We start from the raw sequence: 26139 nt of genomic DNA on the forward strand, positions 1-26139 counted from the left end.
CAGGGTAAAAACTTAATAAATTTTTCAATTTCACAGTCTGTGCTAAGTATGATCATTTTTCTATTTATTTTTGCTTTAAAATTATCATGATGTATATAATAAGAGCATTTATTTCATGTTAAGGATATTTTTTCAATGTTCGTGAATTTTTAGTCCTATTCGATTGAATTCTACAGTCATAAAACGGTTAAAAGTCACTGCAAAGAAAACCCAAATCTCCCCTAAAATCCACTTGTTGCTGCAAAACTACAGAAGAGATTTTGCCGTGAAAGCAGCGCATCGAAGCCGTACTTATTAAATCATATTGCGAGCGTAAAATCGCAATTTCCAGCCCCATTCAGTTCTATCTGCAGCGTGGAATTCTTATCGCTCAATTCGGGAAATCACCAATTTATTGAAAGGCTTCCTCTCCAAATACGCCAATGTCTCTGCCAGCGCGCGCTTAAGTGATCCCATTCAGGAGTGTGGGCAACATATGCTTCCGCATATCTCTTCGCGCTGCGATAAGACGCGTCTCTCGCGCGCTGTGCATTAGAGATAATTAGACAATCACTTATTCCCTAATTACAATATGTTATCTGATAAGGGCGCCGCGTGGGCGATTGCGAATCGCATTTCACTTTGTCATCTCAAAGCCACTTCTCATGGATTTTCTCTGCATTTCTGGGGGGAATTTTTGAACCGAAAATCTGGTGGCAAAAATACTTACCGGTGAAGATGAGTCACACTCAAAATTCAGCATTGTTCAACTGTACATTCAGTTTCACGCTCTCTTAATCATTTTCTGTATGGCGGAAAGTTTCGTCCAAGATAAAACTCCATTATCTCTCGCAAATACATTCAACAGAGAAGTATCTATTGTACAATATTGACAAAAATACACTTTATTATAGGTGTGAAAAGTTACATAATAATCTTGTCAACTTCATTATATTCATCCAATACAGATTATACAGCGTAATGTAAAAATATATTACATTTTACATGTGGAACAGAATCTATAACTTCTTCATTTAACTCAACATCTTGCTGTCACTCCATCTCTGGCAATTTGCGAGCTCAGCCTCTTCTGAAATGCTCTCACACGAGAAGAGCGCAATTGAAAAAAGTGCGCCAGATAAAATTAATGTGAGATAATGTGAAATTTCAGCAGTGAATCGAAATCAATTAATATGCAATGCGTACGCAATTGCCATTCAGGCGTCCTCGCTTCGAGGATGACAGGCTAAATTATAATTAAATTGATACTTTACAATCTAACAGCTCCATTGAGCGCACATCTCTTCCTCTTCAATGGGTTTTATCAAACCCCCCTTTTATCGAATGATATTTACAATTGAACATTTTCAATTTATCTTCACGCCCTCCAGGCTTGACACATTTATGCACACACGGCAGAGATTGCAATCGCGCCAGAATGCGCTCAATCGAGAGATTGGCAAAGTGGGATTTCAGATAGTAAATTCATTAAATTAATCGCTATTTTTTGCGGCGGGACTCTTTCTCTCGCCTCATCGACTAGATTTGAGGTCCTCTGTCAAGGGGAGGATTTTCCATCGCCACGTGCTCATTTATCACACCGTCACGACCTTATCAGCGTGTGCGAAGTCAGTGTCTCAGAAAATCACCCAATTAGAGGTTGAATAAGTGTGAAAATTGCATTACTTAGCGCATTGCCGCGCCAATATTTGTCACTTCCTGTTCCACATGCACATCTTTAACACCTTCCCTTTCATCTTCGCGCGCGCGTGTGTGTGTACTGTCTTAGGGTCTAAAGAAGGAGAAAAGAAAGAGTGCGTCTTGTCGCATTCACACGCGAAAACCACAGAGATAAAGCAAAGAAAGGGTAGAAGTTGCAGCCCGCGCTTAGTGATATTTTGATTAGAATTTTTGATCGCAAAAGAGTCTCTGAGTATTCCAAAATACTGATCCACAAGCACATATGTCTGAAAGAGTGCCTAAGCACGGGCTGCAAGCTGAGGTAGTGCTTACGAGTCGAGTCCTCGTGACTTGCGCTTGATGCGCGCGTACGGCCCCACGGCCGGATCCGTGACGAAGTCGTACAGGACCTTCACCCAGGACGAGTGCTGCGGCATGTTGTCGTAGAACTCCGGCGCGATCTTGCGCACCTCCGGCAGCCGGCTTCCGGGAATGGCAGGGAAATCGTGGTGCTCATTGTGGTAGCCCACATTGAAGGTGATCCAGTTGAGCGGCCCGTAGTAGGAGTACGTCTCGAAACCCTTGGCGAACATGTAGTGCTCGCTGATGAAGTGACCGGCGACTGGGTGGAGGCCCATCGCCAGGATGGAGCCGATCACCAGGTAGGCCATCACCTTCCAGCCGAAGAAGTACACCACGAGGGCGTCGAAGGTCAGCTGGATGACAGTGTTGATGAGCTCCAGCTGCGTCGGCGGCTTCGGGTTCACAATGAGCGGCCGGAAGATGTAGAAGAAGGGCTGCAGACACACCCAGCAGAATTTCCCGAAGGTCGTGCAGAAGAGCTTCGCCTCCAGGTATGTGGGGATGTCCGTGTCGGCCACCTCGTCGCCCTGGTAGCGGTGGTGCTCCAGGTGGTACTTCTTGAAGGATATCGACATGGGCAGCCCGATGGGCAGGTTGCAGAAGAAGCCCAGCATCCGGTTGGCCATGGGGCGGGCGTGTCCGAAGGCCAGATTGTGAGATATCTCGTGCACAGCCAGCATCAGCGAGTGATTGATCACGCCGCCGAAGCAGTACGCCGTGAGGATGATTGTCGGCCAGGAGCAGTCCTTCATCACGAACAGCATGATCATCTGCATCATCACCATACTGCCGGCCACGTACTTGAACTTGGGATCATAGCCGAAGAGCTTCTTGATCTGTGGGTACTTTTCCAGCATCAATTTGCGTCGGCTGGCGTGGGGCTCCTCCGTGTACACCCACTCAAAGTCCGACCGGGAGACTTTTTGGCCCATTTCGCACGCACTTTCGCTCACCTGGACCGTTCCGCTACAGCCACACCCCTAATTGACTTGCTATCGATGTCAATTAAGCGAGAAAATCACACAATAGCGGCTCAATATGCAAATTGCTCAGCGATGCGACATCACATGAAATTTCACTGTCAAACTTTGAGGTTACGACGAACTCTGCTGGAAAGTGGCTGGAAGAAACGCTGACTTTCTGGAAGGCGCGGGATTTTTGGCCTTCAACGCCTGCAGGATGACGAATAACAGGCGAAAAGGGAGTTTTCCTCAGGAAAATCTCTCCCTGAGCTACTCTTTCTCACAGAACACTTCGATCGAGACTGAAATCTCGTGGCAGTTGTCTCCAGTCACACCATTTCGTGAAGAGGCTCGATAAGAAATCTTATCATTTTCCCAGGCGCTAGAAGAGACTTGCCATTGCTTATCACAATGTTTTATTCCTCTATCTCTCCTCAACACACTTGTCTGTCACTAATCATCGAAGAATGTATTGTCCGTTGAGTCACCGGCCGAGAAATCACAGAGCTTTAGCACGGTGGATTCCAAAAGAGGTGAAAACCAGTCAATCACTTGCACGCAAACACCGCTGTCGTACGTGATTGTCTGCACGATGTTTCGCTTGTAGTCCTCGAAGGTGAGCTTGAGAGCGAGTTCTGAGAATCCCGCGGCCAAGGGACGCGTGAGGCTCTTCAGGAAGACGTCGTGGCCATGAAATTGTGGCAAAGGACGAAATTGCCGCGTGGATATGTACAAAACGTGACTGTTTTCGGCGGGAAACCGTTTCTTGGAGGTCTTCTTCACACTTCGCGGCCTGAATGTGTAGATAAAAGTCCACTTGCGCTTCTCCCCGGGCTTCTGAACGAACCACGCGGACTCCAGGTGTTCTCCAACTAGACAAGCGGGATCTCTGTTCGCCCGCTGACTGAGACTCATCTTAAAGGGCGGATATGTGTAGAAGAGTGACCGAATAACGGAGCTTCGCAAGTTGCCCTGCTTCCCGATCTGTCGCGGCTGAAGGTGCGCGGGAAGACCAGCGCTCAGGGAATAGAATCTGTGATAGAGATCAGACCAGAATTTCGCCATGCTCACAACACACGCAGTCTTGCGACAGATCAGAGCGAATCGCAGGATGTCTTCAGGCATTATGTGTTCAGATATCAACCACCAAATATCTATGCAGTAGTCCGCAAAGAACTCTTCCGTATTTTCCGGAGGCTCAATCTTTGCTTCTTCGCAGTCTTCAGGCAGTTTCTCTGGATCATCTTCCAGCACTTCATGGACTTCATGAACAGATTTCCTGGCCAATTCCACTAATTTCTTAGTGCTGTTGCACTCAACAGACTCCTTTTTCTTCCCTGAGACAGCTACAGCGGCATTTGCACAGTCGTTTATCGTGAAATCTGCAAAGAATGTGGGAAAAAGTGAAAATGTGGCAAGGAAATGAGTGGAATAAAAGTGTGTTGAGTGACCTGAAACTGCTTGGTATTTCTTATTCTTGTTCTTCACTTTTTTCGACATTATCACAGATAAAAAACATTCTCGGTCATTCTTGAGGTATTGTCTATGAGAATTTCTTAGTAAATTTAGTTATTTTTGTTGTAATTCACTAGTTTTAACCTCTCTGTTTGTTTATACTTCACTGGCACTTTCCAAGAGAGCCTGGAAGCTTCCAGGGCCGCCAATCTTGAGGCATACAAATCCGCGCGAAAAATATATGTGATAATCAATGAAATTCGCAGAAAACAGCCATAATTAGTGGCAAAATCTCTCTCAATTCACGTCCTTTTTTCGCAATTTGGTTGCAGTGGAGAAAAGTGTTTGCAGTTTTTCCATGTTTCACGTGTGTTTCTCGCGGGAAAACACTCGCGCGATGGCGCTGGCGCGGCGCCCGGTCCGCGGCCGAGCGGCGTGAAGTGCGGCGCAGTTGGCACACTGGAATCTTCAGGGAGAGGGTGGTGCTGTCAAGTAATTTTTCCAATATGGCGCGTTCAATACGTTTCTGTGCTTAGAGGGGGACTTAAATGTGAAGAAAAATCGGCCAAAAGGTGTGTCCGCGTGTGAAAATGCAGCCTAAGCTTGCTTTAGCCGGCCGCGCGGATCTCCCGAGTGCATTGTTGCGGTAATAGAACGCCCGTGTGCACAGCAAAAGAGGGCCACTCTGTCCCGAAGGCCGCACCAGGAAATTTTCACCACACCACACATTTTTCATTTTTACCCCAAGAAGGAGGCCCCTGCCGGAGGCCCTCCACACGCACGCATCGCCTCGAGATACTGCGCTATCAGTTTAGTTGGCTCGCATCGGCACTGCTGGCGTTGCGGGGCGCTCGCGAGGGTGTGATTTTCGCGAGTGACGAGCAGCTTCCCGTCTGCGGAGCTCCGTGGCGACTTTTCCGTGGCTCCGCTGAGCCCGGACGCACGTGCTTGACGCGCGCCGGGGGCTGTCGGGGGTCAGCCCGTGCCCGGGCGCCGAGGTGGGTGCCCAGAGGCTGCGCCGGAGAGTGCGAGAGCGAGAGGGAATGCCAGTGCCAGGCCGATAGTAGCGTAGTGATAATTTGTGAATGGAACTTATATTGATTTGTGTATTGTAAACTTTTCGCATCCATTTGTCGTGCTGAACAGAGTGGGAGTCGCACTCGATCGCGCTGAATTTGAGGCCGGAGACGAGAGCCGGGCGAATTGTCTTTGAGTTGTGGCGACAGTGAGATCAGAAGATGTGGAATATGATGTGCGACGTGATGCCGACGATTTCGGAGGACAACATCTCCCAGAGGTCCTCCCAGTTCAGCGGCGAGGATGCCAACTTCGAGCAGCTGATGGTGTCCATGCTGGACGAGCGGGACAAGCTGATGGACAGCCTGCGGGAGGCGCAGGACCGACTCAACGAGTCGGAGGTGAAGTTGTCCGAGACGGAGAAGGAGCGCGACAGCCTCCAGAGGCAAATTAATGCCAATCTGCCACAGGTACGCACATTCCTTTCCCCAATTACATCACCGCCGCCCCATGCCTTATCTCTTTTGATTAGTCTGTCGCGCACAAAAACATGCTTTTTGCCCAAAAAGTGTGACACGGTCTCTTCTGTGTTTGCCACACACTTGTGCAGATTTTTTTTTCCACGCTATCGTGTTTCTCAACATCAAAAGATGTTGCATTCCTCACAGTTGATTTCCATCGCACGAGCGAAATCACGTCAAACTCTGAACAAATATATTGGCAGGTTTTAATCATCATCGATAAGTCGCGCGTTCCATTCAACAGTCCTCAACGTTTCCTCTGATTTCATTCAATTTGTGTGCGAAGGAGGAGAAGAGCTAAATTAGCAATTTATTGGGCGTGTAAGAATTATAAGCATTTGCCGCTAACCGCAAATAATTATGCAACAGTGTCATTACCTTTTCTTGCCCACGAAAAAGTGAAGAATGAAGGAGAGAAGCAAACACACACACACAAGCACAATTTGTCCATGAAAGTGACATGGGAATCTTTTGACATTATCTCAAATTAATGCTAAATGTATGCGCGAAATAGAAGTATTCGGGAGAGATTAGAATGTGAGGTGGAAAAGCCGAAGAGCGAAGCAGAGCGATGGACAGAGAGAGAAATGATGGCGAAAGTGATTTAATAGTGTATCCAACACACATTTCTCTGCCTACTTTTTACTGCTCTTATTGCTTCATGGCTGCTGCAAGGTCGATAGTAATTGAATGGGTGGAAAAAAAGGAGAGGAATCATTAAAACGAGGGATGTAATTGTGTTGTGCCGCGGATGAAATGGAGGAAAAAAGGTGAAGTGTAATAATTGTAATGCTATGCTAATTCTCTTCATACTCAATGTGGAGTGATGAGTTTCCATCATTGAAGGGTGCTGTTAATAACACAAGAGGATCGCGCTGTTAATGATCTCCTCGAGATTGGTATTTAGAATTTGCATAATTTGTGTTTGTATAATTGAAATATTGGGTTAAGTTGGAAAATAATAACAATGCGTGGAATCTTGTTCGTTTTGTAGTTCAATTAGCCTCAGGCGATTCACGTTTCGTTCTTCGCGATTGATCTGTATAGAATTTGTAGTGAATTCATTATAATTCAGCGGCATTCAGATGAACGAGCTGGCTTTTGAGGGATAAGTCGAAATGCTATATAAGAATAGTGTGTAATCTTAACGAGAGATCATTATTCTCACAACAAGAAGCTGAATTGAGAACATTTTTGGCACATGTTTAGAAGCAATTTCACCCTTATTGCCTTGAATCTTGTTATAAATAGATAATCAGAGAATTTTATTTCGCTTTAGGACATCTTGACATCGAGTTTTGTAAACTCTTTTTGTATGTTTTTGATGTGAAAGAGACTCAATTCGGCAAATTATGCAATTTTACTAATTGCACGCATGAGAATTCACTGATAAGCGTAATATTTTGTGCCTTTTGCCACAAAAAGAATGTTGAAGTAAGTGTGCAAGATTTTCCAATGTTGCAAAACAACTTTGGAGATCTCATCCGCCCACATTATTATTGACTGGCCTCTGTATTTACCTTATCAGTGTTGCGGCATTTAGTTGCTGCTGAAGACTGTGCGGCGTTTTCTCTCCTGGTGATGTTGATTGAATGATTTTGATTGCCACTCTGGCGAAGGCGGGTTTTGTAATTACTTACACCTGTTGGTGTTTGCAGTAACTTTTGGGGAGTAGAATTTCAGGGAGAGACACTTTACCTGGCGAGCGCCTCTGCGCCACCCTGTAGTTATGCTGCTCGATCACTTTGACGAGTGGGCTCGTGCGGCGATTAAAGCATTTTCATGTGTGTTTTTGGAGACGGAAAAAAGCTCAGCGAATGTGTGTGCGCGAGAGTGATGTTGAAATGATATGTACAATATTGTGTGTGCTTTGTGTGGAGACCAAACGAATAATTTACTACTGGCGGAGCTTTAAATTACGGGGAATGATGATGATTACTGGTGGGGATAGTGGCTCGTGTGTGTATCTATTGGCGAGATGTGTAGTCAGTGTGCGGGCACGCATTTCTCTATACATTCTTACGGAGAAGTTGAAGGAATAATATTTATGCGTTTTACAGAAGAGCGCAAGTGATGTGTTTGGGGGGGGGGGGGGGAAAGCACAAAAGTTTTGCCCTAAAGTGGAGTGAAAAATGAATTTTCACTCTACAAAGGTGGAAAAAGATTCTTGCCGAAAAGCCACAAGAAGTTATAGTTTAATGACCGGCTGTAAGTTTGAATGATCGCTGGAGCTCTCGGGCACGTCAATTGGCGAGGCTTGTGTGTGGGAAAATGACGGTCTAGCACATACACAGAGTATCTCTTCTTGCTATGGTAGAAGAATACGTAGGTATGCCACAATAAACATACACCTCTCACACTTCATTCAAGCAGTTCACGAATTTTCAGTCTACTTTCTCACTTCTTGGCATCGTGATGGAGTGTTCATGTCTTCTCCATGCAAATCGCGAGAATTTGACTTGCTTCTTTTCATACTTTGCGACGACGACGACGTCTTTTTTCTGTGTAAACTCACCATTATAGTGGAATGTGTAGTATATCATATTTTATTTGATGAATATACTTTAAGAGTCCTTTCATGTTTCTCTGGTCTGTAGTGAAAAATTATTATGGTTTGTTTTGATGGTGCTGCTGACAAAGTTTCCATTGTGAAGCTATGGCTAAAGATTGTCTAATTGCATTTTCAAATTGAGAGATTTTAATTGGTGTTTGATGGCCATTTAGCGAGTGATTTTTGGGCAAATCACAGGAAAGACAAGTGCGTGAGCGCGTAAAGGTTGAGTGGAGGGAAGTGATTGAAATGAAATGGTTACAGCTGTTGCGTATTTTGTCTAACATTTACTGTTATCCGTGAATAAATGTGCTGTTTTTCATCTTATTCTCTGTGCACGATATTGGAGTTGAGACTGAGAGGAAGGCGAAGTGATTTCTGGAAATGGAGCTGTTTTCTATAATGTGCATTTTGGTCTAGATAGAAGTTCTCTTATCATTTATGGTGCTTGTACATTAAAAGTCTATCTTTGATATTTTTGGTAAAAGCTTTTGACTTTGACGCCTTTCGGGATGATTTATGTATCGGCAATAATAATTATTTGGGGAGGTTTGGAGAGAAAATATCCTACAATTATGCTGGATTTTGTCGAGTTGTGACACTTTTTCGTATTTTTTGCATCGCGATGGAACGAAACGACGTGCATTTGTGGTCATTTGTTGCATTTATGCCGCATGACCGTGAGGAAAAGAGCACCTTTTCTGGCGATAGTTGACAGTTACTGTTTTCTAAATGCGACAATATTTCGAGGAGAGTCGCAGAGAAAAAGTCTCTTGTGTGCTTGTGAGTGAGATGTAGCAATTCATGGACTTTTTATAATGATGATGGAATGCCGCTAGAGCAGAAAACAGATAGACTTATAAGGAAAGGTGAAGAGAAAGACATGTTACTTTGTGAAACCTTTGGTGAAAAGACTTGGATGCTTAGGTACTTTCTTCCATGATATTTCACTCTGTTTTCGGGCATCATTGGATGCTGCAGAGCGACACGAATCGAATGATTTTCAGACGTTGGCGTGGGATGATTTTTTATCCGTTCTGTGATGGATTAATTTCTCTTTAAAATTCATGAAACACAAGCGGAGGTCAATCTTTTTTTTTCGGGGAGAATCACGACAAAGACTGAGTGTTTGAGTATGTCTAATGTGGCTAATTGAAGGTGAATGAAAATTCAAATGCTGTGTACTTGATTATTATCTCATGGATATGTACATAGATTGTGTGAAAAGTGTGTGTATATATATTATTATCTCACTGAAATTCCATCGTACAAATCGCTCTCTCTCTCTCTCTTCTCTGTGCCATGGCTAAACGGCAAAAGCGTAAAAGAAAAACAGAGAGGAAGAGAAGAGAAGCCATTGTATGGCTAAAGCTCAAAAGTTTTTGTGAATGAATGACTGAGATTTTGTGGGTTGTTAACCCAATTGTGTTTGCATTTTGGGGTTTATTTCAATTGTGTTAGCTGAGATATAAAAAAGAAGAAGTATAACTCTTCTCTTCTAATGATTTTTTGCCATAAACGGGGGAATATTTAAATAAAATGGGATTCTTTTTATAAACCAAAAAAAATACACATGCATTGAAATGTGTGATTGGCTCTTTTCTAACTCCATCTCTTGTCCTCTGAATGATTTTCTGTTTCCCATCCAATTGCGATAGAATGGCATGCGGTGAAATGGTTAGAACACGGCCATCGGAGATGGCGAGAGGATGATGGAAGTATAGGAAACAAATGTTTTGTTCAAAGAGAGTAAAGTCATTACACCCACTTTTGGAGTTGTTAATAAAACAAAGGAGAAGGAAAAATAAACACAGGAAGACTATTTTATAATATACTCACATTAATGAGAGACAGAGAGAGAGATGCTGATGATGCAGAGAAAAGGGCGCACTTGATAAAAATTCCGTAGATTTTCCAGCATTGAGTGTTGTCATAAGTCACAAATAATTAATAATTTATATGTTAATTGAAGTGAAAGGTTTTGTTTTTGACAATGTTGAAAAGCACTTCGTTTATTGCACAATCTGGGGAATTCTTGATTGGTAAAGCCGGGTGATAAAGTTCAACAAAATTGACCTATAAAATTGATGGATTTAGAGTTAGAAAATCGTCATTAGGGAATTGATGTGGGATTTGGAGCACCAAAGATAATCAATTTGTCGATGTGTGTGATAAGATGACAGAGACATTGAAATGGAATGTGTGCAACCTTCTGTGGTATTTCTTTCAATTCAAATGATTTCAAATTAATTCATTTGAATCACATAAAGTTACTTTTTTTCTTGTGTGTAACCTAATAACTTTTTTCCGGACGCACCCAAAATCGCCCACTGAATCTCTCTTCCAACCTTCTCTTGGAATTGTCAATGTGGGCCATTTTCTCCGTTTTGCGGCTCTTGAACAGGAAGAGCACGATATTAGGTGATATAAATTGATAAGTAAAGTGTTCGACATGATTTTTGTTGGTATATATGTGTGATATCTTGATGAATTCCCAGAGGAAGAGAGTCGTTTGTGGCAGTTATATGTTGGCTTTATGCTTGTGTGATATTGGGAAAAATGAGAAGTGTGAGAGAAAGTGGAAAAATCAGTGAAGTTATGGGGAGATGTTCACGTGTTAAGATATGTTTCGCGCAATTGAGTGTGTCTCTCTTTAGTATGCAGAGAACGAAAATTTGTCAAAGAGCAATAACGTTTGGTATTTTTACATATTATTAACGCCTCATCGCTCGATATGTGTATGAGTGTTCTGGGGTGTGTGGGGGGAAGAGGAGAGGGAATGTGGCTGAGAGAGGAAATGGGGAAGAAATTAATTCCGCTCTGCATTAATGGCGAAGGTACACAATAGAAACCACATTGCGGTCCCCTTTTTATCCTCATGCCATCTCTGTCTAGACCATCTTGAGATCATTCCTTAACGTGATGATTATATCCGTTGGAATGATGGCCATTTAGAAATGACAGCACAACAATTTTCTCACTCGTCCTTTCCAGTTCATTAAGAATTTACTCTTTTTTTCCAACGTAATACAAAGTGTCTCACAGCTCCTTTGAAAGGATATCACGTCACTTTCTTTTTCCTTCACTCACGGATAGATGAAAAAAGAAGTGTGTGTGTGCAGAAAAATCATGTATAGTTTGGTGATGACTTTTTGCCATTTTTCGTGTGCTCTTTTTGACTCGTTCTTTTTTTTGCTTCTTCTTCGTCAACTTGGTGAAAAGGAGGTGAACATGAATATTTTAAAAGTCATCGGCCAATGTTATTGGTAGAGAAGTGTGCGCGCGACAAGAAAAGTGGAAGGATATTAATAAGTTATATCGTGGGAAATATTTCTATTGTGTGTTTGACGAAAAAAAAGAGCGTCTTTATTGCATCTCTCTGGGCGAAGTGAATGGGTGTGTCGGTGAAAAGGCGGCGGAGAGGTGAGAGAAAGAGGAACAAAAGGGAAAAGGCAGCGCGTAATATCGACATCGGATGTCTTCAGAAGAGAATGAGGAGAATATCTGTGGGGTTCAACTCCTTAATCAGAAATTTATTGACGCTCTAGTTCATCTACAAGAGATTTGCACACGAAATGCCGGCACTTCTGTCGCACTGTTGTCGTCCTTATCAATTAAATCACCTGTGCCGCGCTGTGCCTGCTGTCTTCATCAGATCCTTATCAAGGTTTTATTTTTATTTCCTAGTTTTGCTGTCTTTTTTTTCCTTACGCCCATGCAAATGGGCTTCGTAATATTTTTAGAGAGCGACTCTGTGGGGTGAATTTTCAAAGTGGATTTGATGATAATGATAAAATCATTCTTCCTGCATGCTGAGAGTGATATAAATAACTAATCGAAGTCTCTTTTAAATGGTCTCTTGCAGGAATTTGCCACTCTCACGAAAGAATTGACCCAAGCGAGGGAGACTTTGCTGGAGAGAGATGAAGAGATTGCAGAATTGAAAGCCGAAAGGAATAATACTCGGGTAAGTGAACAATTTCTTCACTTCCACTTTATAATCCTGGCCATTATTTTTAGCGTTTGTCTCAGTGGATGGAATTGTGAGGGGTGGAAGATGTATGGGTTGCATTTGGTGTGAGAATCTCCTTGGGTTATGTCTTAACTTTTCCTCAAGTGAGGATTTCAGGGTGTTTTAGGGGCTGCAATTTGCAAGCACAGCTCATCACAGTGAACGGTTTAAGACGAGAAATTTGTAAAATCGAGTAAATATAGTTCGGGGAAGGAGTAATATGATAAATATTATGGAAAAATGAGTAGAATTTGTCTGTGAATGGAGCTTAAACTTCTATATAAAGTTACTGAATTTTCATTACTTGATTTTAACTCTGAAGCGACTTTGCCACATTCCAATTCGTTAACGATTCCAGCTCGTCCATGAGCTAAAGTGCGCGTTGGCTTATCCTTTTTCCTCCCCCACTTTTCGTCCAACTCTCAGAAGAAGCAGAAGAAGTTGAACTGTCTTTTGGCGTGGCGGAGGAAGGGGTTGATTGAAGGGTTGGGAGTTAAATGGGAGAATTGGATTTTGCATTTAATTCCGGTGCATTTTCTTATTATTTTTCCACTCTCATCGGCGTCTCCTTCCGCTCTGGGGATGTGCATGTGCAGCTCCTGCTGGAACATTTGGAGTGCTTGGTGTCGCGCCATGAGCGATCGCTGAGGATGACGGTGGTGAAGCGACAGGCTGCAGCTCAGAGTGGGGTTTCGAGTGAGGTGGAGGTGCTGAAAGCTTTAAAGAGTCTCTTTGAGCATCACAAAGCTCTGGATGAGAAGGTGAGGGAGCGACTGAGAATAGCATTGGAGAAAAATACAGCCCTCGAGGAGGAATTAAATACGGCTAAAGAAGAGGTGAGTTTTCCTCTCTCCCTGTTTTTTTTTTGTTTTCGGGGGAAATTTATCTTCCTTCAGGAATTGCATATAATTGAATACCTGCTCTCAATGCCTAACTATGTAATACACCAATATCTCAGCGCTGGTTGTACAAGTTAACGTTTTCTTGTGTTCTCTCTCTCTCTCTCTTGCTTCTCCCTCAACCTCCCGAAAATGCCGAATAACGCAATAGATTCAACAGTATAAATCTGGAGTAATTCATGTGGGTGACGGTGGAAAGGAGAACGGCGATGGCGATAAATCAGGCGTTGGACAGTCGGTTAACGGCGATGGCAGTGGTGGTGATGTCTTAAGTACAGTTGATTATGTCACCAAGACGCACGAGCTGCAGACAATTATTGAAAAACAGACAGCCGAATTATCACAATGGCAGCGACGTGTGTCGGATTTGAATAATAAAATTAGCGAGATGGAGGAGAGCCTGTCGAAGGTGCAGAAGGAGTATGCTAAAGCACAAGATCAATGTGCTAAATTGCAACGTGACTTGAGGGAGAATGTGGCTCAGAAGGAGGACCAGGTACAATACATACTGTTATGTACTCGATGCTTGTGGCGAGAGAGTGAGTGAATAGAAGAATGGGTGAATAGATTGATAAAGATGTGATTCTTTGACTGTGATTGTGAGTAATAACAATCACATCAGCTGGAAAATGTGTGTGTTGTGTGTCTTTTTCATGCATTTTATAAGACTTTCTCTTGGCGTCATTGAAGACATGCCTTTAATATATCCCGCAGGAGGAGAGAATTGCAACACTGGAGAAGCGATATTTGAATGCTCAAAGGGAATCGACATCACTGCATGACTTAAATGAGAAATTGGAGCAAGAATTGCGACACAAAGAGGCACAATTAAAGGTAAATTCTCATATAAAGTGTGTCATTCGAAGGGCAATTGTGCTTAAATATTGTTGCACTTTAATGCAGTTGCACGAAGAGAAAATATCGGCGATTCAGGAAAAGCTGGAGCTCTCGGAGCAAAAGTTGCAACAAATGGCCAAATTGCCAGAAATGGAGGAGCAATTGAAGGCACGTATGGAGGCGCTGACGCAGGTAGGAACTCAGGTAGGCAGGGTCCAAAGATGTTCACCGGACATCAAGAGATTTTTCTATTTAACTGTGAGAGCCAAAGAGTCAAATATTTTGAAGTTATTCTATATATACTTTTGTCATAGTTTCTGTGTTCTTTTTTGAACGGATAAATGAGATATCTCACACGATATCTCTTATTTCTTTTATGTTTGTTATCTCTTATGCAATTTAATAAGTGGTTTTTTATTTATTCTTGTTCAATGTTGCACAGTATTTTTTTTTCATTGTGTCTATACAAATTTGAAAGATTTTTATACATATATATATTTGTTTAATTGGTGAAATGCAAAGGTCTGTGATTTATTTTGGTGTTCTTTTTGTCTTTTCTTTATACAAGATTGTTTATTTACATTTTTAAATTGTAAAATAAACTCCAAGAAAATAATGAACATTTGATAAATGAAATGCTAATGAAATTTGATTATGATAAAAAAATGAGAAAACTTTAATCCCAATCGAAGAGGAAACAATATAAAAAAAGTTTACATCTTCAGACACCTGCACTACTCTTGTTCTGATTATTTCACTTTGAATTATTTCTGATAAATTCAGTGATAAGTTTATATGGCATGTTGACAAATCTCTAATCCATTTTCTACATGTTTCTCTATCCGATGTCCATGGAAATATTTGAGATTTCCGGGTGAAATTTCAAGCTGAATCGCTCTGCAGGATGTTTTGAATTGGTTGTGAAGAAGATGTTGTGCAAGTCAACTGTGAATATTTTCATGGATTTGGATACATTTTGATGGAAGCGTCTTGACATTTTATGCTTTTATTAACCGTTTTCATTCACCATGTTGTCAATATATGTCTTTTTATTTTTTTGAATACTGTATCATCATATATTCATCTCTCATGTGTTTGTTTGTTTTGCTTATGAGTTTTCACATGACCTTTTTGGGCAAATTGGCGGCTCGTGTGATTAAACAAACCTTTTTGTGTGTTTTGTGTGATGGAAAATAGGCACAAGAGCGACATGGATCGGCTGAGGATCGCATTCAGCGACTGGAGACGAATTTGGAGGAGAAGAATGCGGAGGTGATGCGCCTGAATCAGCGGCTGAAGATGAATGAGGAGCACAATCAGCGCCTGTCGTCGACAGTGGACAAGCTGCTGTCGGAGTCGAATGATCGGCTGCAGGTGCACTTGAAGGAGCGAATGCATGCGCTGGACGAGAAGAACACGCTGACGCAAGAGCTGGAGAAGGCGCGGAAGCTGGCGGAGGAGCTGCACCAGGAGAAGCAGGACATTGTGAAGGAGCTGTCCAAGACGCGCCTGGAGATTGAGAACTTCAAGCGGCAGCTGCTGCAGCAGGAGATCGCCTTCAACATCCAGCAGACGGAGGCGCTGACGCGCAGCCTGTCGCCGAGCAATGTGGCGGACGCGACGGCGTTCTCCAGGAGTGCCTCGCACACGTCCTTCGACACGCACTCGCTGCGGCGGCAGAAGGTGCGCCTGGACGATGGGGATCCCTTCGCGCGCTCCCTGGCCGAGCAGGAGTGGGGCAAGCTGCAGCAGGCGCACGTCCTGTCCAATGTGCAGCCGCCGTTCGATGTGACGGGCGGCGTGGAGGCCGACGACGCCGAGAGTCTCTTCAGCACGGCCGATATTATGTCACCCACTGGCCACACAGATGCTCAAACACTCGCTATGATGCTTCAAGAGCAATTGGATGCCATCAATAATGAAATAAGGTACATAATAACTTTCACAAATAATGAAATATGCACTCATCATTTGGGTTAGAGTGCCTTTCAGGGGTGGCGTATAAGTGAATCAATAGAGAGCGGTCTGTTGCATGTCGCGCGAAGCCTGTGTGTGAAATTTTATTACTTGTACCTCGGCATAACAAATTGCTTGAGTATCTGCTCAAGGCATTCACAAAATTTTAATACACTTCATTACGAGGTACACGCCGTAAATGCCTGTTTAATACTTGTCAGGAGTGACTAAAGTGTGCCGCGAGTGGTTTTAACCCTCTCCAGGACACACATTTGGCTGAAGAGGGCAAAGGAAATGGTTTTGAAATGTAAGGAGAGACACAACTCCTTGGCGTCCTGGAAGGGTTTAACGGAATGTGAGGAGAGGAGTAAATGGGAAATTGGCCTTGTGAGATTTTCGAGGAAGAAGAAATGAGGAAGTGCAAAATACAGCTATTTTTAGTTTACTGTCGATTAATTAATTGCCTCATTTTCTTCTTCTCTCTTCCGCAGACTCATCCAGGAGGAGAAACAGTCCACGGAGGCGCGAGCGGAGGAGCTCGAGTCTCGCGTCGGGAGCTTAGAACACATGAATTTATTAGCGCGCGGCCGATCGATGGATCGCCAAAGTCCTCCGCTGAGTGGCCGAAGTACACCAAATAGTCCCAATAGAGATTACCTTCACAAATATCATACGGTGAGTGAAAGATTTGCCATCACACGCCTGATCTGACAGAAGACATGGTTTCTTGTTAATTCTTTTGATGTTATTCCATTGTTGAGGTTCACAATTTCCTCTTACAATCCATATATATACGGAAAACCCAACTGTACCATATTACATCTAGATGTTATGTTTATATATTGAAAACACATATTTCTGTGTGTCTCATTTTCTGATTTAATGTCTTTAATTTGGATGTTCCGTGTGTTTTCTCAATTGTATTATCTTGTGTAGAAACACTGTGGAAATTCTAGTCTAGAGAGAGAGAGAGTGAGAAAGATTATGACATGAAGAGGAGGGGAAAAGTTCTCTCTCACTTTCATTCCTTTCGTGTGGGGGGAGGATTATGAGGTGAAGCATATTCAATTTCTGTTGAGCAGAGAATCATGCGGAATTGTGTTAAATGGATTGTTGTGTGAAGAAAAAAAAATGTGTGAAGAGACGTGAAAATTGCAGGCTCCCGCCTCAATGTCACCGGCACATCTTCATCAGTATGCGGCATCTTCGATAAGTCCTGGCCAGCTTTCAGAATCGCTCCCATCCAGCCAGGTGATGATGACACAAATCTCTTGAAGGCACTGTCGTGCATCAGTTTTTGCCTTTGAGTTCTGTCTGTCTCTTGATTTTTTTTTCCTGTTTTTTAACTCTGAACAATTGTAATAATTGATGAGAATATGGCCAAGAAGAATTGATGCTTTTTTTGGGGTTTATTTCTTTCTCCCTTAATTTAAATGTATAATTTTTTTTCTGTTTTCTTCTCTTGTCAATTGAGATGAAGAGATATATTTTCCATCTTGTGTTGTTTTTTTTCCTTTCTTTCTTTCTGTATAAACTCAATAATGTCATGAATTTCATAAACACACATACTGAAAATTATACACAAAAATTCAGCATGAATCATTACAATTTTGACATGACAACACATAGGAGAATTCTTTTTATGGTTTTCACACATAATTTGATGCTGTAAAAATGTGGCTGTTTTAAACACCGCACGTATGAGAGATAACACGATATTATGTTTAAGATTGATATCAAAAAGGAGCACACATGAAAAATACACACGACATTAAAACGTCATTAAATTCTACACAACATGAGACAGATTGTAAGACACATGAAATATCACAATTTACTTTTCACAGATTAAAATTTGATACACACAGTTTTTTCGAGATTACTTTTCTCCAGCCAGAATGAGAACAACCACACAAACATGAAAAGATATGAAATTATGCACTTTGGGTGATAGGAAAATTTTATGCTGTGCATGGATTAACACAATTTTGCCGTCAGAGTGGGAAATATTGTGAAAAGTACACACAAAAGAGTTGCAAAATGTGTGGCCTAAAGTGAATATCTATTTGGGACACTCTTCTTGCAACAAATGCACATTTCTCAGCTCTGATAAAAGATACACGCTGGTTTTGATCTTTGTGTTGTCCTTGGTTTTCTTTTATCTTACAATATATATGTATTGTATATTTACCTGAAAATTGAGCTACTTTGTATTGTTATATATACAAAATTCAGCAGAAAAGCAACAAAATGCGGCGAATAATATGTTATCTGATTTGCTTAAGATGCGGCTTTTTTGGAGACAAAATTCAAATATGCTATCACAACGCAATTGATTCTTTGCGATGATATCAAGTGAAGAGAGTGTTGATTTTTGCAGCTTAATCTGCCCGCCTTGTCGTCAGATGTGTCACGAGATGAGCTGCACGGAATGAGTCTCGGCGGTGATTCCAGTTCGGGCGGCGCTGCGTCTCCGCTGACGGCGAGATCGCTGCGTCTGGAGCGCGTGGCTCAGGCTCTGGCGCACAGTCAGGAGGAGTTGCGAAGGTGAGTTGAATTTGTGATGTGATTTTCCGCTGTCTCTTGTGCAAAATAATCACTGGTGTGTTCTTCCGATGCACGCAATGTCTATCAGACGCTCAATGGGATTGTCTGTTGGCGGTTTTCCTGGGCAGAATAACATAAGGTTAAAGAACACTAGAAAGTTTGACCATCATAGTTTTCACAATTTGCAATGCAAACAGCCGAGGCGGGCGCAAAATGTGCTCACGAGCAAGTCCACAAGAGTGCATAGAAGTCGTGTGGTGGCGAATGATGAGCGTGATGATGGTAAAATTGCACATTCGAGCCTCTCTCGATATCGTAATCGTGTAAATATGCACAAAATTCGCACGGAGAAGTTGTCCAAGTGTCTGGATCGTGTTGGATTGAGGCATAGCATTCCAATTGTGTCCAATATGCCAATGATTAATATTAATTCGTCCATAATACTCATGACACACTCTCCCTTCGCCTTGAGCGATCGTCGCTTTGGGATTCTCCATCACCATTCGCCGTCGGCGTCGTACATTTGAAGTCAATTTGCCCATTTTTTGCATTCACCATTGCAAATTGATATGATCACGCGATGGATTCTATTGGCAATTCTGTGGACTTGCATTACTTGGCTCACATGGAATATTAATTTGTGTATGTGTGTGTGTTTGTTTTTATGTGAAAATATGTTATAATTTCTATGTAAATTGCAATTAATTTTACACATTTTTTTTCTCGCGAAAATGTCGCATGAAAGTTATGTTCTAATGAATTGTGTTCGATTTTTGCATATGTTTTTTACGTTGTAAATGCAATGATATTAGAAATATTTGCTTTTTACTGTGTGCTTTGATGGAAAGGTTTATTTTCTATTCTAATTGGTGTTCAGGTTTATGTGTTTAATTTAATAAGCAGAAAAATACTTTATGTTTTCACCTAATGTTTGTCTCTCTGTTGTATACAAATATAATAAAAATTGATAATATGTACAATTTTTGCATGACGAATTTACATTTCATTCTCAGATTTGGTCTTAATGTTTGTTTTTCTTTCTGTGCTTGACATTCAATGCCTATCAACAATTTAAAGTTAATCGATTTTCCTTCGCATTTTCCCCCCTTTTTCCGTCGTTGATTGTTTTTTTTGTTGGTGAAAAAAAAAACACATTGTGTAGAGTTGGATCGTCGAATTTCGGCCCATCGCCGCTGAGCTCGCGCCACGGAAGCCAGGAATCGCTGCGACACTACAGCACGATGGGCTCCATGAGCATGCTGCAGACGCCGACGTCCAGCTCGCGAGACGCTGTGGCGGCGGCACAGAAGAAGAAGGGCATCAAGTCGAGCCTTGGGCGGTTCTTCAGCAAGAAGGAGAAGGTAAACACGGCGCTGTGTGCGAATTGTTTTCCCGTGAGCGAAGTATTGATTCTAAGAGGAATTGTTTTGTGGCTGTTCGGCAGGTGAAAGGCGTGAAGGATGCAATGCCCGACGGATCGACGAGCATGATGTCAATGAGCGGATTATCCGTTGCCATGAGTGACATTGACTCGAACTACGACGTAATGAGCATATCAGGAGGAAAAATACCCGGAAAGTCATCAACTGTGGATTACGGAAGGCAGAAAAAGAAGTGAGTGTTATCCATGAAATCTCTCCTGTGCTGCGATTTTCACGCACAGGCTGTAAAAGTGGGAAAGCGTCCATTGGCGAGTGATTTCTTGGACATCCTTGACTGTGAGGATGGATGATGAATTGGTGATAACTATGGGCAATTTGTGTGTCTGTTGCAGAGAGCACGACTATCGTCACGATCTCCTGGGTGAGGCGATGAAGGCTGGCACGCCGTTCGCACTGTGGAACGGCCCCACTATCGTGGCCTGGCTGGAGTTGTGGGTTGGAATGCCAGCGTGGTATGTGGCCGCATGTCGGGCGAATGTGAAATCGGGCGCCATCATGAGTGCTCTCAGTGACACGGAAATTCAGCGGGAAATAGGTATTTATCATCTCACCTGGGCAGAGCAAGATGTTATGAAGAAGTGCAGACGAAGATGTGAAACATTCTGTGTTCCATTTCTTTCGCAGGCATCAGCAATCCGCTGCACAGGCTCAAACTGCGACTTGCCATTCAAGAGATGGTCTCATTGACATCGCCATCAGCACCGCAAACGACGCGCACAACATTGGCCTTTGGTGAGTGTGTGACGAATTAATTATATTTACAACATGTTTTCTGTGAACTCTCAATCGTTGGGCACAAATTTTATGCTGGGGAATCGCTTTGACGATAAAAGTTTATACAGTGAAATTTGCTATCAGCTTAATAACAGTAACTTTCTGGGCATGGCGGCATAAATAGAGATGCAACAACTTTCATTTCACACTGTCTTTCGAGTGCACTTTTACGGGCGCGCGCTTTAACATTGTATTGGACATTTAAGTTCAAATTGCATTTTACGAGGCAATCATTGTCACCACAATAAATTCAACAATAAATGCTACAGAAGCAAATTGAGTTGAGAAAGTGCAATTTAGAAGAGAGATAGGCAAAAGAAATTCGCACTTTGCATGGTAATATAGGGGAAGTGAGGCAACTCTGGATTGTTTAATTGCTGAATCTGTTGAAGAACTGATAATTTATTGATTTACTACTGAAGAAGCTATCAGTTTTCAAAAAAAACATTAAGAAATAAACGAATTCAGCAGTCTCTTAAGTAAATCTCGCGATTAACGCTATCTCATCTCCAAAATGTGTGCAAAAGCGTGGGTTAAATGGATAAAATATTGAATTTTAGGGCAATTTGGAGTTTATATGGTGACAAATCTACTAAATAAGATCTCAAATTACGCCTCTGAAGAGCGCTGAAAAGGGAAACTAATCAGTGACTGTTGTTGGTGTATTTTTTTTAGGTGATATGAATCATGAGTGGATTGGAAACTATTGGTTGCCTAGTCTGGGTTTGCCGCAGTATCGCACGACATTTATGGAGTGTCTCGTGGATGCGCGAATGCTGGATCACTTGACAAAGAAGGATTTGCGTGGACAGCTGAAGATGGTGGATAGTTTTCACAGAACGAGTCTCCAATACGGGATTTCGTGCCTCAAGAGGCTCAACTATGATCGCAATGCGCTGGAAGATAGGCGGAAATCGTCGGAGAATTCCATGGCGGACGTTCTCGTGTGGAGCAATGACAAGATTATTCGGTGGGTGTCGTCGATTGGATTGAAGGTGAGTGTGTGTGTGTGTGACTTGTTGTGCTTTCTTGCACCTGAGAAAAGTGCATAACTCTCGCGTGTGTTTCAGGAATATGGCAATAATTTGTTAGAATCTGGTGTTCATGGCGCTCTTATTGCCCTCGATGAGAGCTTCGATGCCAATGCAATGGGCTTAGCTTTGCAAATTCCAACACAAAATACCCAAGTAAGTATCCTTGTGGTCTCTTTCAATGACTCTCATGTAAATGTATGTTTTTGGCGGTGTTGCAAATTGACATGGTGAAATTGCTCTTCAGGCTCGTCAAACGTTAGAAATGGAGTTCAATAATTTATTGCAAATGTCGACGGAGAGAAGGCCCGAGACTGAACAACTCAATAAATCCTGATCCAACGTCAGTCTTTCTAGTCTTAGTGATGAATGAAAAGGAGTATTTAATTTATGAAAAAATGGGGTTTTGCCTACAAATCTCTGTTCGTTGTATAATTTTTTCTACCAATTCAGAGTCAAACATTTTGATCCTCTTTTTGTTTATAGTAAACTACTGTAAAAGTATATATTTAAAGTGAAGAATAAAAAAAAATGTAGGAATAAGAGAAAAACAGAATATTTGAAAGAAAAGAAAAAACACACTTTGAAGGCGAAGAAGAAGAAAACCAAAATGGGGAAAAGTGGGGGAAATATTTATAGATATTTTCCGGAGAAAAGAAGATTAATAATAAATTTAAAGAGGAAAATTGAGAGTCTTTTCGCATAAAATGATAAAAAAAATTAACAAGGAAAACTAAAAAAAAATAATTTATAAAAAATATACACTGTGGGTCATTCAGATGAATATAAAAGGCTTTTTCATGTTACAGAAAATAATAATGGTCGAGTTCTTTTCTTTGGTAAATTTGTTAAACAAGATAATAAGAAGTCTGATTAATCATACGTTACATTTTTTCATATAAATGATTGTGGAGAGAAAGCAAGAGAATTTCCTGACATTTTTGTAATTCTACACAAATGAGATGAAATATGAAGAAAAAAAAATAATAATTGTAAAATATTCTTTGTGAAAAAGCTTTCTATTGAGACTGTGCTGACTTCCACTAATTACAGGTTAATAAACATAACTTTTAATTATTGAGAAAGGAGAATAAGTAATGGGATGCATTCGTAAATTTACAAAGAAAGAAAAAAAAGAGGGAAAAATATCTCATTTGATGAGCTGAAAAGCTGATATTTTTACTTTTCTTGGCGGGGGGAGGAAAGAAGATGGATGAAAAATGAGGAAAAAGTGAGCAGAAGAAGGAAAATTGTTGAAAGAACAAGAGAGGAGATATTGTAATTTTTACCTAAATAGTTAGATTTTGAATAGATTTTGTTATTGATGAATTGAATTAAGGGAAGGAAGAACTCAACTTTGACTTGAATAATAAATAATTGTGTATATCTTAAGATAAAGTGAATTTGTTAAGTCATCAAGAATATAAAGTCAACACGTAATTTTTGGTGCTGACCGTGGAAGTTTGTTAGTTTGCATAAAACCAAAAAAAAAGAAGAAGAGGAGAAAAGATAGATGAGAAACAAGATAATAGTTTAAATATAAATGGGATACTTAAGCTTTCATGCGGCACTTAAGAGATGAGTGAAGAAGATGAAGATGAGTTGATGTGTAAAAGTAGAGGAAGGAAAACCATTAGAAATTTCCATTTTACATTGCGTAATGTATTAAGGAAGCAAACCGTATTAAAATTTCAAAGTGTAACATAATATTTAACATAAGTATACCAAGAAAGAGTGGCAGAAGAAGTGCTGCAAAGTGCGTATATTGTAGAGATGAAGGAAGGGAACTAAGTTTTATAGTTTACTTTCGAAAAGTCTAACCTTCTTAAGAGAGAGAGAGAGAGAGAGAGAGAAAGAAAAAATACCTTCCGTGTTTGAAGTCCCAAATTGTAACAAAATGTATGATATAAGAGAGACTTTTGATGTTCATTAACTCACCAAACGCGACATTTCATCAGACATTTTGAGCCTAAAGTATATAAACTCTTACTTAATACTTATTTTATGGAGTACAGCACGAAGATAATTGTGATTTTTACCGTATTCTCAGCCGGGCCACAAGTGAATAACTTAAGATTAGAAGAAAAAAAAAGAAAAGAAGTGAAGAGTCTTCCTCGGAAATGTTCCACTCGATTGATTTCCTTCTCAATATTTCAGCATTATTATTGTCATTCCGCTTGCCATGATATGAAATTGAGGCAATTATTTTCGTGCTGTTTTCCTTTAAATCTCAGGAAATGCATTTACCGTTTCACTGTCAGCCGCTTTACAATTTAATTTAATAATAATCGCGTCAAATCAGTGAAGTTCACAAGGCATGAGATTCGAGCAGTTTTGGCAAAGGATGAGTTTTGATATTCCCAACTTCCTGTAGAATTGTAATTATGGATGAAAGACAAGAACTGATGGCAGATATCACACTATAAATGTAGAATTGTATAATTGTACAGTAGTGAGGAATTGTGTACAGACTTAATTGATGATTTCGGCGATAAATTCTAACCTTCCAATTCCTTTTGTGTTTTCCCTGAGGAATTTTCCGCTTGCATCTTGAAAGACAGACACACAATTTTTGGCTAATTTATTTCCCATCTAATCTCTCACACTAATCCATATCAAGAGATCGTTATCACACTCGCGTGCATGTGTAATCATTGTAGGGATGCATTTGATTGACTTTTGTAGAGGAGGAAAAGGAAGAAACAGGAAATTTCTCACAAAAGATTTTCGGGGGTTTTTTTTTTTCTATAGGAAAAAAGAAGAAAAGAAAGAATTACTGGACAAAGTGACGGACAAAGCAAACGATGAGAGAAAGATAGTAGATATTTAGCTAGATGATTAACATTTGTAATCTTGGGAAGAGTGGGGGAAAATGAAAGGCTTTTCCAGCGAGGAATATTCTGAATTTTCCAATGCGTCGCCCTGAATCATTTTAATATTTAACAAACAATGTATTAAAAAGATATAAATAGGTTATTTTCTACTTGTTATCCTTTATCAACACTGAAGTGTTGATAGCATTTGAATATAGAGTGGAAGTAAATAAATTTCTAATGAATTTGTGGAGAGGAAAAAGTAGCAAAACAAAAAGTCAACGTGAAATGCAAGAGGAAAAGAAGAATCACAAAAGAATAACTGAAGTTTACATGGAGTGAAGAGAAGTAAAACAATTTGTATTTATATCAGTGAGAAAACCTTAACTAAAGAGAATTGTATTTTAATATAAAGACGAGCGCAGGAGGGGGGAAAAGGGGCGGAAAGAAAATTTGTGGGCAGATTAAAAAAAAGGGCGGCAAGAAGAGTGAGAAAAGAATTTCAAACATTGGGTATAAATGTAATAGGCTTTTTAATGATATAAAAAATAATAATTCTGAGTCATAGTCAAGAGAGTTATAGGAATGAGAAATTACCATTTTTTTTTTTACTACTTATTATTTGTATAAAGAAGAAAAAATGCCATAAACTTTTTTGTTTGGTTGTGTCAAACAAAATAATCCCGCAAAAGTGTAATGTTGAAGAGAGCCAAAAAAATATTAATGCATTTGAGGAGAAAAATCTCTCAAAACTCGTTCCGGTGCGTTGCAAAAGTGAATAAATTCCTAAAAATCATTAATCAATTTTATTCGTGCGCAGATAAAGAAAAAACAGACATTTTGGAGTGTGGTAAATTATTATGTCAAGGAGTAAAACTACAAGAATGAAGAGTAAATGAAAAACAAAATTACTATAAATACTTATTGCTAATAAACATGTAAAAGTAAGCACGTAAAGATTATACAGAGAAACTGCGAGCTTCTGTGTGAGCTCACAAAAAGGACCATTTAATATTTGCTGGATGAATAGCAGAGGTTTTCCACAACAAAATAAAAAGAAAGAGAGAGATAGAGAGAGAAAAGAATCACAAAACCATTTGAGAATTATAGCAAAAGGAACAAAAAAACATTCAATGAGGAAATCCAAGTGAAAGAGAGGAAAAAAATAGTAAACTTTTTAGGGTGAAAAAGAAAAAAAAAGAATGATGAGGAAAAATTAATTGTTATAATGACAGTATTGCAATATAGTACACAATGTGAACAACAAATATTTATAATGGAAAAAAGGATACTAAAGAAG

General features: G+C 40.7%; 3 protein-coding genes across 7 annotated transcripts; 1 reads left to right on the plus strand and 2 right to left on the minus strand.

Moving 5' to 3' along the window:
• Positions 1 to 833: 833 nt before the first annotated feature.
• On the minus strand, positions 834 to 3278 carry LOC132259245 (sphingolipid delta(4)-desaturase DES1). Its single transcript, XM_059756803.1, has 2 exons — positions 1993 to 3278; positions 834 to 1771 (listed from the first exon to the last, which is right to left on the minus strand). The coding sequence occupies exons 1-2, from the start codon at positions 2952 to 2954 to the stop codon at positions 1765 to 1767; spliced, it is 969 nt and encodes a 322-aa protein (XP_059612786.1). The 5' UTR covers positions 2955 to 3278; the 3' UTR covers positions 834 to 1764.
• A 43-nt stretch (positions 3279 to 3321) lies between these two features.
• On the minus strand, positions 3322 to 4614 carry LOC132259244 (transmembrane protein 183). Its single transcript, XM_059756802.1, has 2 exons — positions 4436 to 4614; positions 3322 to 4366 (listed from the first exon to the last, which is right to left on the minus strand). The coding sequence occupies exons 1-2, from the start codon at positions 4482 to 4484 to the stop codon at positions 3438 to 3440; spliced, it is 978 nt and encodes a 325-aa protein (XP_059612785.1). The 5' UTR covers positions 4485 to 4614; the 3' UTR covers positions 3322 to 3437.
• Positions 4615 to 4913: 299 nt separating this feature from the next.
• Positions 4914 to 26042, plus strand: LOC132260510 (liprin-alpha-1). Of its 5 annotated transcripts, none has more exons than XM_059758674.1 (18): positions 4914 to 5926; positions 12394 to 12495; positions 13137 to 13376; positions 13591 to 13935; positions 14154 to 14273; positions 14343 to 14480; positions 15474 to 16204; positions 16724 to 16907; positions 17391 to 17483; positions 18613 to 18779; positions 18868 to 18918; positions 19942 to 20140; positions 20224 to 20393; positions 20554 to 20756; positions 20846 to 20953; positions 21671 to 21990; positions 22066 to 22182; positions 22274 to 26042. In XM_059758674.1, the coding sequence occupies exons 1-18, from the start codon at positions 5678 to 5680 to the stop codon at positions 22361 to 22363; spliced, it is 3627 nt and encodes a 1208-aa protein (XP_059614657.1). In that variant the 5' UTR covers positions 4914 to 5677; the 3' UTR covers positions 22364 to 26042. The 5 variants fall into 5 exon arrangements, with proteins under 5 accessions (XP_059614657.1, XP_059614658.1, XP_059614659.1 ...); XM_059758675.1 differs by having other exon boundaries at positions 14343 to 14468; XM_059758676.1 differs by lacking the exon at positions 18868 to 18918.
• The last annotated feature ends 97 nt before the right edge of the window (positions 26043 to 26139 follow it).

This window comes from Phlebotomus argentipes, unplaced genomic scaffold, assembly GCF_947086385.1.
Source record: "Phlebotomus argentipes unplaced genomic scaffold, Phlebotomus argentipes genome assembly scaffold_18, whole genome shotgun sequence".
NCBI lineage: Eukaryota > Metazoa > Arthropoda > Insecta > Diptera > Psychodidae > Phlebotomus > Phlebotomus argentipes.

What these genes read in the sequence shown, in the direction of transcription:
- LOC132260510 (XM_059758674.1), top strand. Translation starts at nt 5,678, where the DNA reads ATGTGGAATATGATGTGCGACGTGATGCCGACGATTTCGGAGGACAAC. An exon ending in ACAAAGAGGCACAATTAAAG is followed by an intron (nt 14,274 to 14,342) that starts GTAAATTCTCAT and finishes ACTTTAATGCAG; the next exon opens with TTGCACGAAGAGAAAATATC. An exon ending in TGACGCAGGTAGGAACTCAG is followed by an intron (nt 14,481 to 15,473) that starts GTAGGCAGGGTC and finishes GATGGAAAATAG; the next exon opens with GCACAAGAGCGACATGGATC.
- LOC132259245 (XM_059756803.1), bottom strand. Translation starts at nt 2,954, where the DNA reads ATGGGCCAAAAAGTCTCCCGGTCGGACTTTGAGTGGGTGTACACGGAG.
- LOC132259244 (XM_059756802.1), bottom strand. Translation starts at nt 4,484, where the DNA reads ATGTCGAAAAAAGTGAAGAACAAGAATAAGAAATACCAAGCAGTTTCA. An exon ending in GAAATACCAAGCAGTTTCAG is followed by an intron (nt 4,367 to 4,435) that starts GTCACTCAACAC and finishes CATTCTTTGCAG; the next exon opens with ATTTCACGATAAACGACTGT.